General features: G+C 41.1%; 1 protein-coding gene across 5 annotated transcripts in view; it reads left to right on the top strand.

Annotated features, from left to right (window-relative positions):
* Positions 1-18,834, top strand: part of SAMD12 (sterile alpha motif domain containing 12) — a 219,729-nt gene that overhangs the window by 47,163 nt on the left and 153,732 nt on the right. For all 5 annotated transcript variants that reach the window (XM_054017288.1, XM_054017285.1, XM_054017286.1 and 2 more), the window contains exon 3: positions 17,955-18,084. In XM_054017288.1, coding sequence (XP_053873263.1) covers positions 17,955-18,084 — 130 coding nt within the window. The remainder of the gene's footprint in view (positions 1-17,954; positions 18,085-18,834) is intronic.

Here is an 18,834-nt window from a genome sequence, read left to right on the forward strand (position 1 = left end):
CGGCCCCGGCTCCCCGCCGGCCCGGCTGACCGGCTCCCCGCCGGCTCCCCGCGGGCTCGGCTCCCCGCGGGCCCGGCTGACCGGCTCCCCGCCGGCCTGGCTCCCCGCCGGCTCCCCGGCGCCCCGGCTCCCGGCCCGGACCCCGGCCCGGCACCGCGCCCCCGGCTCCCCGTCCGGCCCCGCGCCCGGCCCGGCACTGTGACCCTGGCCCGGCACTGCGCCCCTGGTTCCCAGCCCGGCACCATGCCCCCGGCCCCGCACCGGCCCCGCACCGGTGGCCCCGGCCGAGCACCACCGAGCCCTCCCGATTTTCCCGGACATGCCCGGCTTTTGGGGATTTCCCCCCGGACGGGGATTTGAGCCCCCAAAAGCCGGACATGTCCGGGAAAATCCGGACGTATGGTAACCCTATGTAACATACTTAATTTTGTATGGCTCTAATGGACTTTGCTTCATTTCCAATTGTATGCTTGCCATGATCTTTTTTATTTGTAACACTTTGGCTGTAATACATTTTTAAATGTGCGTTATTAGGATTGGGATGGCTGTAGTCGTTATTTACATAGAGGGATGGGTCAAATTTACCATTTTTTGTTTCATGCAGTTACATGCATACAGATTTGTGTGCTATTCTGCTCAGTCTGAGATTTAGTCACAATTTTGATGAAATAGCAAAATGTTCCAATCTTTGATGTGAAAACTCCCTTTGCTTAAAAATTTACTCCTGTGGGATTTCTGCACCAAAAAATTAAATATTCTGTGCACAATATTTTAAAATTCTACATATTTTTTGTCAAAATGACACAATATAATCACATCATTTTTCATTATTGCTGACAAGTATTTTGAAACAAATTACCAAAATAATTGAAAATGGTGTGATTATATTGTTCGTGTTATTTTGAAAATTAAAATATGCAGAACTTTGCAGAATTTAAATTTTTTTTTTAAATTTTCAGTGCAGAATTCCCTCAAGAGTACCAGGCTTCTTTGTGGCGTAATCTGGGTATGAGCAGCTCGGTGGGAGGGTCTGGGGGCAGGGGGAATCTGGGTGCACAGGGGCTCGGTGCGGGGTTCTGGGTGCAGAGGGAATGGGACTTTGCAAGGGGCGCTCAGGTGAGGTGAAGGTGGTTAGGGTGGGGGAGGGAGAGAGTGGGGGTCAGGGTGCAGCTGGTTAGGGCTCAGTGGGGTGGGAGTCCTGGTAAGGGGGGCTCCTGATGCAGGGGGTGAGGCTTGATGGGGTAGGGGACTTGAAGGGCTCGGTGGGGGGCGTTCCTGGTGTTTGGGTGGGGGGAGGGGTCACTGTATAGGGTGTTGCTCCCCCTGTCTACCCTACCCTGTGCATCTGGACCCCACTGCAGCAACGCGCCCTGCTGAGCCTTACCCCCTGCCACCTGGAACACCCCCAGACTCCTCTCTCGTGGTGCAGAGCTTCCTGCAGCCCGGGGAAGTTTCTGGGGCTTTCTGACCCTGCTCTGTGCAGGGAAGTGGGAGGGGGAACTCCGTCCTCCTCCCCCGCCCCCCCCCCCCCCCCCCCAGCTGGGACTAACGTTCCTGGATGGCCAGGGCATCCTCAGACATCCTTTCCCCCCAGTGATTTACCTCTCCCCCTGGCTGCCTGAACAGACACGTCTGAGCTGCCGGGAAGGGTGAGTGAATGCTAGTGCAGCTTCTCTTTGCTTCCCCACATAACTATTTTTGCAAGGAAGCAAAGGGATTCCGCGGGGCAGGGCATTTTTTCTGATGCACTGCAGTTGTGCAGAATTTCCCCAGGAATAAAAATTGACTTTCATGTTTCTTGGAAATGAGGGTGGTTGTTGTTTTTTCCCCCCTCCCGCCTCAAAAACTGGCCACTGGCCACCATATAAAAAACAGGCCTGCTGTCCCAGATTTATATACATATATATAAAATTTTCCATGAAAGTAATTGCTTTTGGAATTTATAATGCATTTTGAGTAACTTAGCATTTATTTACCCATATTTTGCATACTTTGCATAAGATAACTCATTTTACTTTTTTCCTTTCATTCTTCATGAATTTACATGTGTTACAATATTCTTCCAAATACAGACAAATACATTTCTGCAAACCTTAGATTAATAGCTAAATTATCTACCCTTGATAATTTGAGCCATCAAACATTAGTTCATGTTTCTTAGAATAAGTCTAATGCATATTAAAGAGGTGTAGTAAGAAAACATAGCCATGTCTAACTCTTCCCATTTCAAAGCAGCCTACTATTCTGTTTGCAATTCTTATTGCTGATCATTGATTGCTGAACTGAGTCAGAAGGAATCCAATTAAATTAGTCAAGAATTGTGTGTCAAGCATAGCCATCTATATTTGCTTATGTCAAACAGTCAAAGATCTTCTACTGATCAGCAACACAAGTGCAGAGTGGTTGATCAAATTTTCTTTTAATTCTTATTGTTAGAATTCTAAAGTAGTAAATCTAATCTTGAATTTATCCATTAGATTTTTGCATGCTCCTCTGTACTTTCCAGCTCCATATTATTTAACTATGTAACAGCAGGAACAACATCACTCAAGTTACCTTAATAATGTTCTTCTATATCTATAAATCTCATGCTTCCTATTCTAAGTTGGTCAGCAGATTTTTATGAAGAACAATAACTCATATGGGCCCTGATTCAGTAAGGTACTTGTGTACGTGCCTCACTTGAAGCAAGTGAGAAGTTCTATGGAAATCTATGGCACTACTCGCATGCTTAAGGTTGGAGCACCTGTTTAAATACCTTGCTGAAGTGAGGCCTTTGTCACTATCTGTGTTATATATCCTTGTTAGCATTGCTAAGATCAGTTGCCTCGAACTGTAAACATTCTAAAATTGTCCTTGAGTTCTGCCTGACAATATGGAAGCTCCTTTGTGATTGCCTCAGTCAATTCTGCAACATACTTCAATGCTTGTGACTTTAAGTGGCTGTTGACCTGTTTGTTCCAATAGTGCTTTGCAATACAATGATGGCATCAGGAATGATGTGAGGTGAGTTCCTTGACAATGCTGAAAAGTACCCTAGCTTCACCTCACTTATTCTGCCACTTCACTTCTTTACAGTTTGCTGATAAATTGTACTTGCATTATATTGACAGTAGCATCTGTCACTCATGATTCTTGTGTTCAAAGTGTGAGGTCTTGTTGCATGAAAGTACTTTCACAAAAAATGTAACACCGTATCTGTTTTCTGCCTGTTGTCTGGATATTGTTTTTTATCTCCATCATGATAACACCTTGTGATATATTTCATTTGACAACACAGTATATCCTTTCCTTCAGCTGGTTATGCTTATGACAGCCTTTTAACTGGCTAACTCCCACCAAGTAGCTATTACTTTACTGGACTTTCTTTCTTTCTTCCTTTTTTACAGCTTGATATAATGAATTTAATTTAAGACCAGGACTGGGAGGGGGGATTATGTAGCATGCCTAGGTATGACCTGACTAGTCCAGGCATTGCCTGAAAGACTGTCCAGACCTTTTTCTGATTCATCAAAGCACTTAAGCACATGCCTAAGTGCTTTGTTAAACTAGCACTGGTGCGGAAATTTTCCTATATGTCCTTATTCTACATCACCTTTTTAATTCTCCTGCCTATGTAAGACAGTCATCCTTCTTTTCAACTGGCTGAAATTATGGGTGAGTAACCTCCCACTGAATCCATACTTGTTCTTCTCCTTGAACAGTACCCCTGTTTAACCTTCACACCAGGTGCATTTGAGTTCTATTGGCCGGTAGTGTCAGACCTGAGCCGCTTGTGACGTTTCATTATGCTTCTGGTGAAACCCAAGAGAATGGTTCTATCTTTTCTTTTCTTCCTATAAAAATATACTGGACCATTTGAGAACCTGGGCCTAGAAGTCACAAGAGGCATGACTGACTCTAGTGGCATGAAGTTGTACTGACCAGTCATGAGAATGCACCTCTACTCCCTCTTATGAATAAAATAATTTTATATGGACATGGTTTTCATTTAAACTGGATGTGGGCTGATTTTTCAGTCCTAGATTTATTTGCCTTTTACTACAGTTACTGAAACTTTGTAAACTGATGAACATTAGTGGCGTTAATAAGAACTGTTTACTCCTTCTGGTCAATACTGAAGTCTTTACCACACAGGCCCATTAGTTATGGTTCAACTTTGCTAATGAAAATTGGAATTGTGGTGTTTGAAAATTTTTCATCTACAGATCATTCTTATTTTCCAAGATCACTTTACTAATTAAACATAGAGTTCTGAATTACAAATACAATTGAGTGTTTTTAAAAACTTGATATCCTTATAAAAGGTGGTGGTTCCTTGCATCACCAAAAAGAAAAAAAAAAAATTGTAAGCTGGTCTGGCTGTTTTGTAATACCTTCTGCTGGCCAAGTGTTGCATTGCAGGCACTCCTTGCCTCAGTTTCCCTCCCTGAGGTTGATGTCCATGCTTTCCACACACTAGTCAGTTCTGGAGATATCTTAATCTTCTGGTCATGTCCCAAACAAGAAGTCCAAACCACAAAATCCTCAAAACCAAAAAAGTTTTTTCCCTTTGGGGCTTCTCTTCAGCCCACCCTCTAGACACTGTTCTCGGCCCCTTTTGGGGCTCTGTTTGTGAGTCTTTCTCCACTCTTGGCTAGAACGCTGGCTCCAGGCTGGTTTCCCTGCAGACCCTGGCTCAGGACTTTCCACAGGAGCTCCTTGTGGTCCCAACTTCCAGACTAATCTCTCTGAGTCCCCTTATAAGGCTCAGGTGACCATTAAACTATCAACTGACCCTCCTAAGGCCCACACCTTCAGGGAAGCATCTAATTAATGATGGCACAGAGGTTGGTGGCCCCATTTCCATTTAAAGGGGATCATCACTCTGTGACACGCACCTTTTTTATGTTTGGTATTATATCCTGTAAACTCTTTATGGCATGGACAGTTTTTTGCAATACAGACAAAATGAGGCCTCAGTCTTTGTTGAGGCTTCTAGGCACTGCTGAAATACAATCTTGTTTTAGTTTTTTTCCAGAAAATCAAAAATTTATTTTGATGTTTTTAGAATCTATTTGTTGATCAAAAACGTCCTGTCCAAATTCTTGAATATTTTAAGGGATCACTTAAAAAATACATCCTCAACTCTTTCGCCATCCATTTTTTCTTTCCAGAACTTTTATGTTAGTCATTCACAAAGAGTTTTACAGGCAGTGTAGCAGCAGAAAAGTAATTTGGGATATAACAAAAAGATTCCTATTTTCCAAACTTAGGGTAACCCAAGCATGTCTAAAAAGAAATTGATTTTGGGGATCCAAATGTGCTTCTTTGCTTCTTTTTGTGCTAAATTATGAAAACAACGCTGCTAAATTATGACTTTTTGAACAGTGTATAAAATAGGTCTGACAAAAACTTAAATAGCTTGTTCAATGACATCATTTTCAATTATCTGCTTCAGAAATAATAGTAGTTCTTTTTATATTTGTTCAAGACCTATAGGCCCTAATTTTGCAACCACTTAACCTCAATCCTAACTTTAAACACGTGTAGTTCCACTCCTTTCTCTCACCCGTTGTCTGTCTTACCTGTTCACGTTTTAAATGTGAGGCAAAATCTCTCTTGCTGCAGGTACATACCGCATCCATCCCAGCATATGCCTGCCTTTCTGTGTCATTCTTCTTTTGTACACTAGTTTACATATTAGTGCTCTGAAAGGGTAGGGTATGGCATTGGGTATATTGGTTGGTGTGCAGATGTACATTTACTTTGTGGCTGGATGTGCATACATATATTGGATATTACAAACTTGAGGGGTCTAGAAACTACAAATGTTTACCTGCTCAAAGTTCAGGCCTGTATTCTTTAGTGGATCTTGGGCCCCATTCTAACATGTTCTCCAGATTTGTAATCTATGCACAAACAGGCATCAACATTTATTAACACTTGGTTTTTGAGAACCTTTTATTTAAAACACTTTACATATTGTGATTCAAATTATTTACTCAATATTGCTGTCCTCCACTTCAATGCTTTGTCATTCAAAACTACAACAGACTTGTTTAAGGAGGAAAAGATACAGTCAATAAATACTGAAGAAATGCCAGTGAATACATTGACCCTAGAAATCGGCAGCTTTGTAAACGGCACCTGATGAGATCTTTTGAAAGTCATTGTTTATAACTTTGCCGAGCTTTTAAGGGCCAGAACAGGACTTGAGTGCCAATATTATTCTGAACTCTGAAAAATGCTATCTAATCATGCACAAGCTATCATTTTGATTTTTGTATTATTTTGAGCTGGCAATTTTAACTACTGTATACGTTGCACAATGGAACAAACAGCGCATGAAATTAAATGTCACATATTATATCTACTGATTTTAACTTTTTTTGTACAGTCCCTTCTATGGTTGGGGTACCCATAGCCTTGGTTATGTTTAGGCAACGTTGAAAAAGAATTTGAATACAAAACTCCTAACAAACGTAGTTGTGAGTTGAAATACTGTAGAAGAACTATACCTGGAAAGGGTGGCAGACTCAAGGCTTGTACTGCTTTTATAATCACTAAACCTAAATATAGCATGATGTGAGTAGCCATCATATTTTATAGGCTTGTTAATACACCTCTACCCCGATATAACGCGACCCGATATAACTCGAATTTGGATATAACACAGTAAAGCAGCGCTCAGGGGAGGGGGCGGGGCTCCATGCTCCAGCAGATCAAAGCAAGTTCGATATAATGCGGTTTCACCTATAACGCAGTAAGATTTTTTTTGGCTCCCAAGGACAGTGTTATATAGGGGTAGAAGTGTATTTAATCATGTAGAATATAAACCAAGACAGTCCCTGCTAGGTGGAGTTTACATCCTTAAAAAATGGACACACAGAAGAAAGTGAGGAGTGGGGTTTCAGATCACATATGTTTGATATCTAGTTGGGGTAAGTGCAGTTCTTCTTCTCTGACTCGATCTACCTTTTCACCCCTGACCAGTCTCCCACCATTCTGACCTGTGTCTGAGCTTCTCTCTCCTGCATCTCCTCCTAGATGTCTTGGCATCATTTTACTATTCTCAAAACTAAACTCCTCTATCTCTCCCCTGAAACACACTCTACTTTTTCCCTCTTACCTATCCCCTGCCATTATCTGTCTCAGCTTAAAACACTACCATTCTCCATGCCACCTAAGGCTGTAACCTAGGGGTTTTATTTCTCAAAGTCGTACCCTTGGAGGGAGGGTGGGGGGAGAGAGAGAGCGAAAACCAGATGTGACAAATGCTAGACCTGTTGTTTAATGCCCTACTGGAAGGCAGTTAGATGCTATGATGATAAGAGCTGTACAAGAGTGTGAATAGAAAAGTTTGTCACAAGTTTGTCAAATCTTGTGGCTGCCTCTGCTTCCTTCATAACATTTCTAAAATCTACCCTTTTATTTCAGTGTGGACAGCCAAAACTCTCACCTAGTGCCCGGTCCTCTCTCATCTTCATTACTATAACCTCATCCTCTCTAAACTTCCCGACACTCATTTCATCCCCATCCAGAATGCACTAAGATTGTCTTTTGTCCATCACTCTGACTGCATCATTTCTTTCTTTGAATTCTACCACTGAATTCTACTTCTGTTGCACCACATCAAATTCTAGCTCCTTCTCCTCGTCTTCAATGCCCTTCCCAGCTCTGCCCCGTTACTAATAGGGTTGCCAATTTTGGTTGGATGTATTCCTGGAGGTTTCATCACATGATATAATCTTTAATTAAAGATTAATTCCTGGAGACTCCAGGACAATCATGGAGGGTTGGCAACCCTACTCATTAATTGCCTTCCATTGCCTGCTAGACTTCTCTACTTGTTGGCAATTCTCTCTGCAATGTCTTTATGCCTTTTACAAATGGAATTGATCCGCAATGGCTATATACTTTCCTCAAGACCCACCTCTTCCACAGAACCTATAATTTCTTCATGATTTCGAGGTGGTGTTGGAGGTGTGCAGATGAGGGGGTGGGAGAGGGTGCCTTGCCTCCCTTACTTTCAGATGCAGATGCTGTATCTGTTTCCCCTTGCTAATTGGCTAGGGTAGCCCTTTGGTTAAGCCCCAAAACTACTCCCTTTTCAGGGTAAACAGGCCAAACTGCTTTACCTATAGGTGCAGGGGCTCATGAGTAGTCGTTTACCTCTGGACGTCTTCCACAGGCCTTTGGTGGACACTATTGCATTAGAAATATTTAATAAGATCTAGCTTTATAACAGAGCAGCATTTAACTCAAGGAAACTTTTTTATTTTTTTGGTACCTAGACACTCAAAGCACCTGACTGAAAAACATGTTGGGATGATGTTCAAAACCGGAATGTGACAGTGTTATATGTTGTTACTCTAAAATCCGTATTCTTCTGCTCTTCGGGACCTTGCAAATTAGAGAATTAAACGTTATGCTTGGTTTCAATATGAGGACACAGCACTGTAAAAAAAAAAAAAAAAAAAATGCAGCCTATTTTTGCTGTGGATATAAGTTAATGCCTGACACATTTCAACTGAACATTCTGAAAATTTCTAAGAGACGATAAAAAGATTTGCAGTGCATGTTTGCTGACCGTGCGTTTACTATGCATTGGCTTGCAGCTATTATTCTGCACAACATACGTCTATAGTCAGATTTCACTTCCAGAGGAAAACAGGAAAAATTTGCTTTTGTACTGTGATTGTTAATAAACTTTGCTATTCAAATACTTAACACAGTATGTTTAAATCATACAGAGGAAAAAATATCTATTGAACTGAAAAATGCATCCACTGCAGCATTGAGGACAAACATTCTAGTCCCTGGTGTCCATTTAAGAATAACTTCTAGATTAATAAGCATTTCTTTTAGGACTCCTTACTTCCCAGGTACTTGAATGCAGCCAGGCATACACTTTTTTAAAAAAAATGACAGCTATTTTTAACTGTGGAAACAGCATTCTTCTAGGGAAAGTCAGTCATTGTTGCCTTTGAATTCTTGTGCAATAAAAGAGTTTAACTAGTTAGCCTTTCATGATAAGGACATACATATGTTTCCTCCATTCTTCAAAAATTTCACAGGTGTTTCTATAAATGTATCTTAAAATTCAGCATAAAGAAGATGTTTATACTTTAGGTATGAGGCTCTGACCCTTTCTGAATGGGTTCCTGGTGGAATTTTATATTCCAACACAGGTATCATTATTGCATGGCTTTCTTTAGTTGATGTATTTGTATATGAAGGGTTCTTATGTACATGTAACCGAGACTGGTCATTTCATATTGCTACTATTTCACTCGTCTGTGAAGTTCTATCCTGCATTCCTTCATTGGTTCTCTCACATCTACATCTAATGATGACTAGGTTCTCTCTCAGATCTTCATCTAGTGATGACACCTGGGTTCAAAGAGAAGGAGGAACAGTAATAGTTATTCTTTAGTCCTCCTCCTCTTTAATACTTTCACTATATTGGAGGATCATATGGGAATCTTGTGGACTTTTGTAAGGTTCTATCACACCCTTCCTATGACTATATATGATAGTCCTAGGAGAGATGGTTAGGGGGTTGGGCCGTGATGCTGTCAACATGCTGGTGACAAACAGCTCTAGGTCTTGAATTGAGGCCTGGTGTGATATCTCCTTCTCCTATGTTTGGCCAAATTGGGGCCATCACTGAGGCTAAGCTCGATGAAGTTTGGTCCAGGTAAACTGAAGGCAATGTTGTTCGACTGGAGGAAAGGATTTGGAAAGCTTGGTGGGAACTGTGCTTGTCCCCATTGTGGAAGAGCGTGTCAGTTAGATGTAGCATGTATTGTTAGTTCTGGACCCTCAATTGCTTCTAGAGTCCAGGTGGCTGTGGTGTCCAGAAGTGCTTTTTTTTTTTTCTTCTTCTTCTTCCTTACGCACTTTGGTCACTGTTATCTGGGCCTCGGGAAGCTTCAGCTAGTGCAGAAGGCAGTGACTCATTCTTTTAGCAGGATTGGTGATAGAGAGCACAGGATACCAGTTCTGCAGTGCTAGTGCTGGCCTCCTCATACTGTTTAAACAGTTGATTTCTAGAATGACTATCTTACCACACACTGTTGTGGCAGCTTGATCACCAAAGGTTCTCATGTTAACAACCCTAAGATTTAAATATCTGAGGGCATGTAATAGAGCTTTTCAGTGGAGCATGTATTACCCATGGTTTTCAGAACCACAGCAGGGGTAACTTAAGTATTTCACTCCAGGTGGCATCAGGAATAAATCAGTGGGAACACAAGCAATTCCGTCTGATAAAAGAGAGCATACTTACTTGCATGAATATCTAAAACTGCAGTGTATTAGATTTAAGCACACACAGACACAAGCAGTAGGTTTAGAACATCCCAGATATTTACCTAACCTCTGGAACAGGGTTGAGTAATTAGCAGCAGGTTCGCAGTGGCCAGTTGCTTTACCCACCGGGGAGAAAAGGTGTCAGGAAAAATGTCTCTCAAGATGGCTTCAGAGGACTGCTCCAAAGTACACTGTTGTGACAGAGTACCCCCATAAGGCTTTATGGGGGGGTGTGCTTATAAAAGTATGTATGATGTAACTGGAATAGGTTTTTGCTACATATGCCATGTAACATATCTATGTAAAGGTTATGATCTACTGGTTATGTTCATGCTAGTTGTATGCAGGCACCATTTGTGTGTGCAAAGTTATGAACATTGGCTGTATAATTGTTAAGTAGCCTTAGATTTCTAAGTAGCCTTAGTTAGAACATTTGGTTACTTTTTGGGAAAGGAATGTGCAAATTAGGTGCTTAATCAGGAAGCATTTAACAGACAAAAGAGCTTGGAAAACTCCAATCCACATAAGAAGTCTACCTGAGGACGTTCAAGGTAGCATGTGGGTAATGGCTACTACCTGCAAGTCCTGAGTCATGCATGGGCATGTGACTTGCCCATGTGATTCCGAATCTCCATTTTGTGAGTGGACTTTACACAGGGTGAGAAGGGGTCTCCACCCACAAGAGAGTCTATTTAAACCCCTGGGAGACCCCTCCATTTTGTTTTCAGCTGGCTAAAGGAGCCTCTCCATCCCTCCCCCCAGGATACTTTAAAGGAAACTGAAACAAAGGACAGTAACTACAGGGGGTGTAAGTAATTGCTGGACCCAGGCTAAAAGAAGATTAGCCTGTAAAAGGGAGCATTCTGGAACTGGTGAGGATCTTATCTGTATTTAGCTTGACCAGGCATGGATTTGTGCATTTTATATTATTTTGCTTGGTGACTTACTTTGTTCTGTCTGTTACACCCTGGAACCACTTAAATCCTACTTTCTGTATTTAATAAAATCACTTTTTACTTACTTAATAACTCAGAGTATGTATTAATACCTGGGGGAGCAAACAACTGTGCATATCTCTCTATCAGTGTTATAGAGGGCAAACAGTTTGAGTTTATCCTGTATAAGCTTTATACAAGGTAAAATGGATTTATTTGGGTTTAGATCCCGTTGGGAGTTGGATATCTGAGTGCTAAAGACAAGCACGCTTCTGTGAGCTGTTTTCAGGTAAACCTGAAGCTTTGGGGCAAGTAATTCAGACCCTGGGTCTTTGTTGGAACAGACTGGAGTGTCTGGCTCAGCAAGACAGGGTGCTGGAGTCCTGAGCTGGCAGGAAAAACAGGGATAGAAGTAGTCTTGGCACATCAGGTGGCAGCTCCCAAGGGGGTTTCTGTGATCCAACCCTTCACAACTGTATTAGCTAGTCTTTTATAACTAACTTCTACAAAAGATATAGGTCATAATGACACCTACTAAATCATTATTTTTCCTAACTTCCAATAAACTTCCAATATCAGAGGAGCCCAGACTCAAGGTCTTCCGACCACCAAGATTTTCAGTCTCACTTGTTTACTTTTCTTTCCCTTCCTCCTGTTCTGATTAGCAGAAACTGTAGGTAGTTTTGACCTTGCTTTTGAAAGCCTGTTTTTCAAATTATCCCTTAATATTTTATTAATTCATGGTGGCTGAATGCACATAATATGGTTGCAGTTGGCTTGATCACTTTCTACTCTACTAGTATCTCAAGAGGATGTTAAATAGCAGCTACTAAATTTAGACGTTTTTAGATCAACTCTCTGGAGAACTTGATTCCAAGAGTTTCTAAAGAGCTGTCTGAAAAGCTCACATGACCATTAATGTTGATTTTCAATAAGTTTTGGAACACGGGGGAAGTGCCAGAAGACTTGAAAGCAAGCTAATGTTGTGCCAAAAATTAAAAAGGGTAAACAGGGTGATGTAGGTAATTATAGGCCTGTCAGTCTGACATTGATCCTGGGCAAGATAATGGAGCAGCTGATATGGGATTTAATTAAGAGAGAATTAAAAGAGAGTAATATAATTAATGCCAATCAACATGGGTTTATGGAAAATAGATCCTGTCAAACTAATTTGATATCTCTTTTGATGAGATTACAAGTTTAGTTTATAAAAGGTTATAGTGTTGATGTTGTTAGACTCCTGTAAAGTATCTGACTGGGTACCAAATGACATTTTGATTTAAAAAAAAAAAAAAACCTAGAAAGATATAAAAGTAACTTAGCACATGTTAAATGGATTAAAAATTATCTCAAAACACAATTTTAAATCAGGAATCATTATTGAACAATAATGTAGTGCAGCGGTTCTCAAACTTTAACAGCCTGTGGACCCCCATTGTGATTTAAAATTTTTCGCAGATCCCCCCCACCCCACCTCTTCCTGCCCCCACTCCACCCCTGCCCCGCTTTCCTGCCTCTTTCTGCCCCCTCCCCCGAGTGTGCCCCATCCTTGCTCCTTCCCCTCCCTCCCAGTGCCTCCTGCATGCTGCTGACTAGCTATTTTGTGGTGTGCAGGAGGCACTGGGAGGGAAGGGGAGGAGTTGATCAGCAGGGCCGGCGGACCCACTGGAGTACCCCGGATCCCAGTTTGAGAAACTCTGATGTAGTGTGTTTCTAGTGGGGTCCCATAGGGATCAGTTCTTAGTCCTAAGCTATTTAATATTTTTATCAATGACCTGGAAGAAAACATAAAATAATCACTGATAAGTTTTGCATCAGACACAAAAATTCGGGGAGTGCTAAATAATGGAAAGGACAGGTCGCTGATTCAGAGTGATTTGGATTGGTAAGATGGGTGCAAGCAAATGACATTTATTTTAATGTGGCTAATGTCAATGCAGACATCTAGGAACAATGAATGCATGTGATACTTATAGGCTGGGGGATTCTATCCTTGGAAGCAGTGACTCGGGGGGGGGGGGAAACGTGGGGGTTGTGGAGGTTAATCAGCTGAATATGAGCTCCCCTGTAGCCAAAAGGGCAAAGGCAGTCTTTGGATGCATAAACAGGGGAATCCCAAGTAGAAGTAGAAAGATTATTTTACCTCTGGAGTTGGCACCACTGCTGGAATACTGCTGTTCAGTTCTCACATCCAGAATTCAAGAAGGATATTGATACGTTGGAAAGGGTTCAGAGAAGAGCCACAAGAACGATTAAAGGATTAGTAGTAGATACAAAGCTCAATCTATGTAAATTAACAGAGAATGTTAAGGGGTGACTTGATTATAGTCTAAAACAGAGGTTCTCAAACTGTGGTCCGTGGACCACCAGTGGTCCGCGAGCTCCATTCAAGTGGTCCGTGGATAGTTCCCTCTAAGGTATGCGCCTGGGCAGCCACACACGAGAGAATGAAGGGCCACCCACCTAATTAGTGGAGCCGTGCAGGCGTGGCTCCACCAATTAAGTGCCTGGCCCCTGGAGAAGATGCACATGTGAAGTGAAGTGGTGGCCTCGGGGTGAATATGGGGTACGTGGAAGGGGGAAGTAGGGTGAGAAGGGGGGGGGGAATTTTGGGATGTGCAGGGCTGCGGCAGTCAGAGAAAGAGGCAACTTTCTCCAGCTCCAGAGCTGCGGCTGCCGGGGAGAGATGGCCCTCCTTCCCAGCTGTGGTGGGGGAGAGGGCCCCCCCACCCTTACCAGCCCCAGCTCAGAGGCTGCTGCAGTGGGGAAGAGAGGGAGAGACCCCCTCCTTCCCAGCCCCAGCTCGGAGGCTGCCGCGGTGGGGGAGAGAGGGCACATCCATCACATTAGAAAGGTAAGACTACGGATATTAAAATATGAGTTGTGCGCTTTTGTTTGTAGAACAAAAAAACCTTAATTATTGTTAAGGTTTTTTTATATAGTGCTTTGCTTTACAATAGTTGGCTGACGGTACAAACAACATTTGGAAAGACCCTCAGTAATTTTCAAGTGGTCCGTGGGGGGGGGAATTTGAGAACCACTGGCCTAAAATTACCTACACGGGCAACAAATATTTAATAGGCTCTTCAGTCTGGCATAGAGAGGTATAAAATGATCCAATGGCTGGAAGTTAAAGCTAGACAAATTCAGACTGGAAATAAGGTGTACATTTTGAACAGTGAGTAATTAACAGTGACTCTCCATCACTGGCAATTTTTAAATCACGAGTGGATGTTTTTCAAAAAGATTCGCTCTATGAATTATTTTGGGGCAGTTCTATGGCCTGTGTTGTATAGGAGGTTAGATTACATGATCACAATGGTCCCTTCTAGCCACGTAATCTAGATTCTATTAATTCCTGGTTGGTGTATTTATAAAGAAATATAACATACCTAAATTGAGGGGTGGACTACAATATACTTCCTGCTTTAAGTTTTAGAAGATGTATTTAACTTCTTCCCAGGAAAAAAAGAGAGCTAGGATAGAAGAGATTGAAGATTTATTCACCAGCCAGAGATTTTGCTATACCATAACCTCTGGATTTAGGTTAATAGATTTTCATTATATCTTTTATGGACCTAATAGGATAGGCAAAATGATAACCTGAAACTGCTCTACTCTTTTGGGTTGACAGTAATGGAGACCTGGGACCTGGAGTAATGGAGATTTCAAAACCACTTTTACAAGTTGTATCTGACAACATACATTTGCGAAAGTGCTAGAACAAACTCTGCATGATAGAATCATAGATTATCGGGGTTGGAAGGGACCTCAGGAGGTTATCTAGTACAACCCCCTGCTTAAAGCAGGACCAATCCCCAGACAAATTTTTGCCCCAGATCCCTAAATGGCCCCCTCAAGGATTGAGCTCACAACCCTAGGTTTAGCAGGCCAATGCTCTAACTACTGAGCTATCCCTCCCCCCAAATACCAAGAGACTCCACCCTGAGTCACAACAGATTAAAAAAACATCCTTGATGACTTCATATCAATTGTAAAGAAAAACATTCATTGAGCCTACTAGTGTAAAACCAAAAGGAGATGGAGAATATGTAAGTGAAAAGAGGTGCAGCACAAATGAGGATATATTGCAAAGTGATCTTTCTTCTCTGCCACCCACCTCAAAGAGGGAAGAAAAAATATTATGTACCAGCTGCATTGGCACTAGCAGACACTTTTGTCCCATGTTCGTTCAAAATCACTTTGACATGAGCCAGTGTGAAATATGTACTGCTAAGTAATTGCAAATTTGTACATGTTCACTCTCCTCGACATAGTGAATACAGGCCACTGTTACCATGGGTTATAGAAAATATGAAATCTTTAAGAGAACACTTTCATAATTCTCTAGACTCTCTTTTGCAGGACATTTTAAATCGTTGTAGCGCTGAATCTACCCCTCTAGAACCCAAATTTTTCTATATAAAAAAGAAATAGTTTGGCCTGGGAAAAATCTAGCCAATATGTATTTTGGTTGAATTAAATATGTTTCAACCATATTGTTACACTGCAGAGGACCTAACCCAGAAGGTTTGGGGTTTACCTAGGTATAAAATGTGAACTAGGGAATTCATCTAAGCTGTAGAGAAACCAGTTTTGCAGAAATATATCCAGAATATTCACTTTTTTACAAGTACATGACAATTTTAACTGATAGCAATAGTTAAATACCAGACCAGTGTAGCATGCTGGGGGGAGAGAGGGGTGGAGGAGAGAGAATCCTGAAAAAGACAAAAATATTATCAGGAGGGTGGGGCAGGAAATTGTGCTGACAGAGAAATAATACACAAAGCAACGAATGCAAGTTAGTATGAGCTCCAAACTAAATTGAAACAGCCAGTGAGAATCAGTATTAACACCTAGCATGATGTATGGTCTGTTATTCATAGATTGGTTTTGTCTTTGTCCACACTAGAAAGCATTGCTGGTTTAATCATACTGACATAGTTAAAGTAGCAAACCCACCTGGAGTGGATGCTGTTACACCAGTACATCTTACTCTGGTTCATAGGCCTGATCATAATCCTGCAATTTTGTTATACATCTGTTTAAATTCATGTACTAGATACATGAATCATTTTATTTTCTGTTTCTTTTCATGTTTCTTCCTGTCTTTTATGTAAGAATATCTGTATATAATATTCCAAAATAGTCTGTGAAATTGATCCTTATTAACATGTGGTTCTGCTCTGCAAGTGATTATGCAAAACTCATTGTGGGGTTTATTGTGTCTCACTAACTACATATCAAATTTGTTATATTTACAAGTAAAATTGTTTTTCCTAGCTTTCAGCTGTGTGAACTCAGCCTGGGACCTGAAATTCAAGCTGGGTTCTCACCATTAGTACCAGATATTCTGCAAGCCAAATTCTGTTCTCTGTTAAAGCACTGCAACCCAATTAGGGTGACCAGATGAGAGGAAATATCGGGACACATGGGGGAGGAGGGGGTCCCGGCAGAGCAAAAAAACTGCTGGAGTACCGCGGAGTATCGGGACAAACGTCTAGATATCAGGATGTCTGGTCACCCTAAACCCAATTATCCCCAAACTCTGCCCTCATTGACGCAGGAAGTTGCACAGGAGGTCATGAAGATTTAAAAAAAAAAAAAAAGCTTGACATTAGGAGCCCAGGTTGAGTTTAATGGACTGATGGATTTAACTAATAGGCCAAACCACTTTTTACTTCTAAATATGGCAAATTTGATATGGACCCAATAAATCTGAAGCCCCATTAAGCCAGTTGTAAAATCACTTTTATGAATAAACACTCCCTGCTTCAGAGGAAGAGGTGTACTTTGTAATCTAGAGCATGAGCTAAGCCACCAGGGGTAGGCAACCTAAGGCACTTTTCAGTGGCACTGACACTGCCCGGGTCCTGGCCACCAGTCCAGGGGGCTCTGCATTTTAATTTAATTTTTAAATGAAGCTTCTTAAACATTTTAAAAACCTTGTTTACTTTACATACAACAATAGTTTAGTTATATATTATAGAATTCTAGAAAGAGACCTTCTAAAAAGGTTAAAATGTATTACTGGCACGCAAAACCTTAAATTAGAGTGAATAAATAAAGACTCGGCACACCACTTCTGAAAGATTGCCGACCCCTGAGCTAAGCAAAGAGGCATAGTCTATGCAGAGTTGGCATGGGAGAAAGAGAGCCAGGACCTGTAACATCTTGACATCCTCTTTAATAAGTTGTCTTCTATCAAGAGTAGGATCATGTGAAAATTAAGAACATTGTGCAGTTTTCACAGAATTTGGCCATTCAGTGACTTATCATATTTAATATTAAATAATTAAATCTGCACTAAGTAGTATTTAGTATCAAAGTGTATACACTAGTCACCATTAAAAAGTTAACATTTAACTATAGCTGTAACTATTGAGGTATCTCTGTGGGTAAGTGCTGACTTTTTCTTGTGATCATTATGGAAAAGTGGCAGAATCTGGCCCTTTATGACTTAATTCTTTATACACATTAGATTCTGAACAGGTAAGAGAAAGTGTTATACTTGTGTGATACAAGGAACACGCAGAGAATCTTGCACTAAATATGATCCCTCCATGTAAACTTGAATAACTGATCCTCATATCCCTTGCACTTTTGCCTCTAAGGAAGGCTCCCAAATAGAATTATTTTTCTAGATTATATGAATTACATTAGAAATACATCTGATACGTAGGGCTAAATACCATTTCTTTTCCTGTTCTGTCTTTCCAGTCTGGTACTGTGAAACTGACAAAGCCAGTAGCTCTGTGGACCCAGCAGGATGTCTGCAAGTGGTTGAAGAAACACTGCCCTAATCAGTATCAAATCTACAGTGAGTCATTCAAACAGCATGACATAACGGGTAAAGTATGCAGTCTCAGAAATATTTCACTGTTTTTGTTAAATTGCTTTTAACCCTGCCCTTAAATAGGTACAAATATACAGTAAAGACCTTTGATAATTAATTTTAAATTTGCAGCAGAATACACCAACTTGCCTCAACCTTAGTGAGCTGACTGTTCTCTATTGCTGAGAAAAATAGATTTGGAAGGGATAATTCAATGGGGAAAAGGGAAGGTGGGGATGAGTATATATACTCTAAGAACTGGATCTTGCTAGACTGCCAATCCACATACTTGTCAACTGGAGCTGATTGAAATCTGGAATTCTCATTCTGCAGGACATTTTGAGAAAGGGGGAAAAAAAAAAAAAGTTTGCAAATCAGAATGTAGACTATACATTTCAAAATATTTCATGAGCAAAATTGTGAAACTTCATTTCAACCTTATTGAAAAGTGTTATTTCAATATGGTTGAAATGTTTCTTATAGACTCAACTTATGATCTATATTATAATACAGCAAAGTCAAAACATTTGGACTATTGTATTATGTTATTATGTTACGTCATGCTATGATATGACGTAATAGTTTAAATGTTTTGAGTTTTATGTTCTAAATCACAACTTTTCAAAAACTGTATAAACTGGCTTTGAAATTGGTATATGGGGGTCATCTTCCATCTTTGGCACCACCTTGTGGCGAGGTTGGGTGACGGGGCAACTCTGCCTTAGTTTCCCTCCCTCTTTGATGGGTTGCCCACCATCTAGCCCC

This window comes from Malaclemys terrapin, chromosome 2 (assembly GCF_027887155.1).
Source record: "Malaclemys terrapin pileata isolate rMalTer1 chromosome 2, rMalTer1.hap1, whole genome shotgun sequence".
Lineage (NCBI taxonomy): Eukaryota > Metazoa > Chordata > Testudines > Emydidae > Malaclemys > Malaclemys terrapin.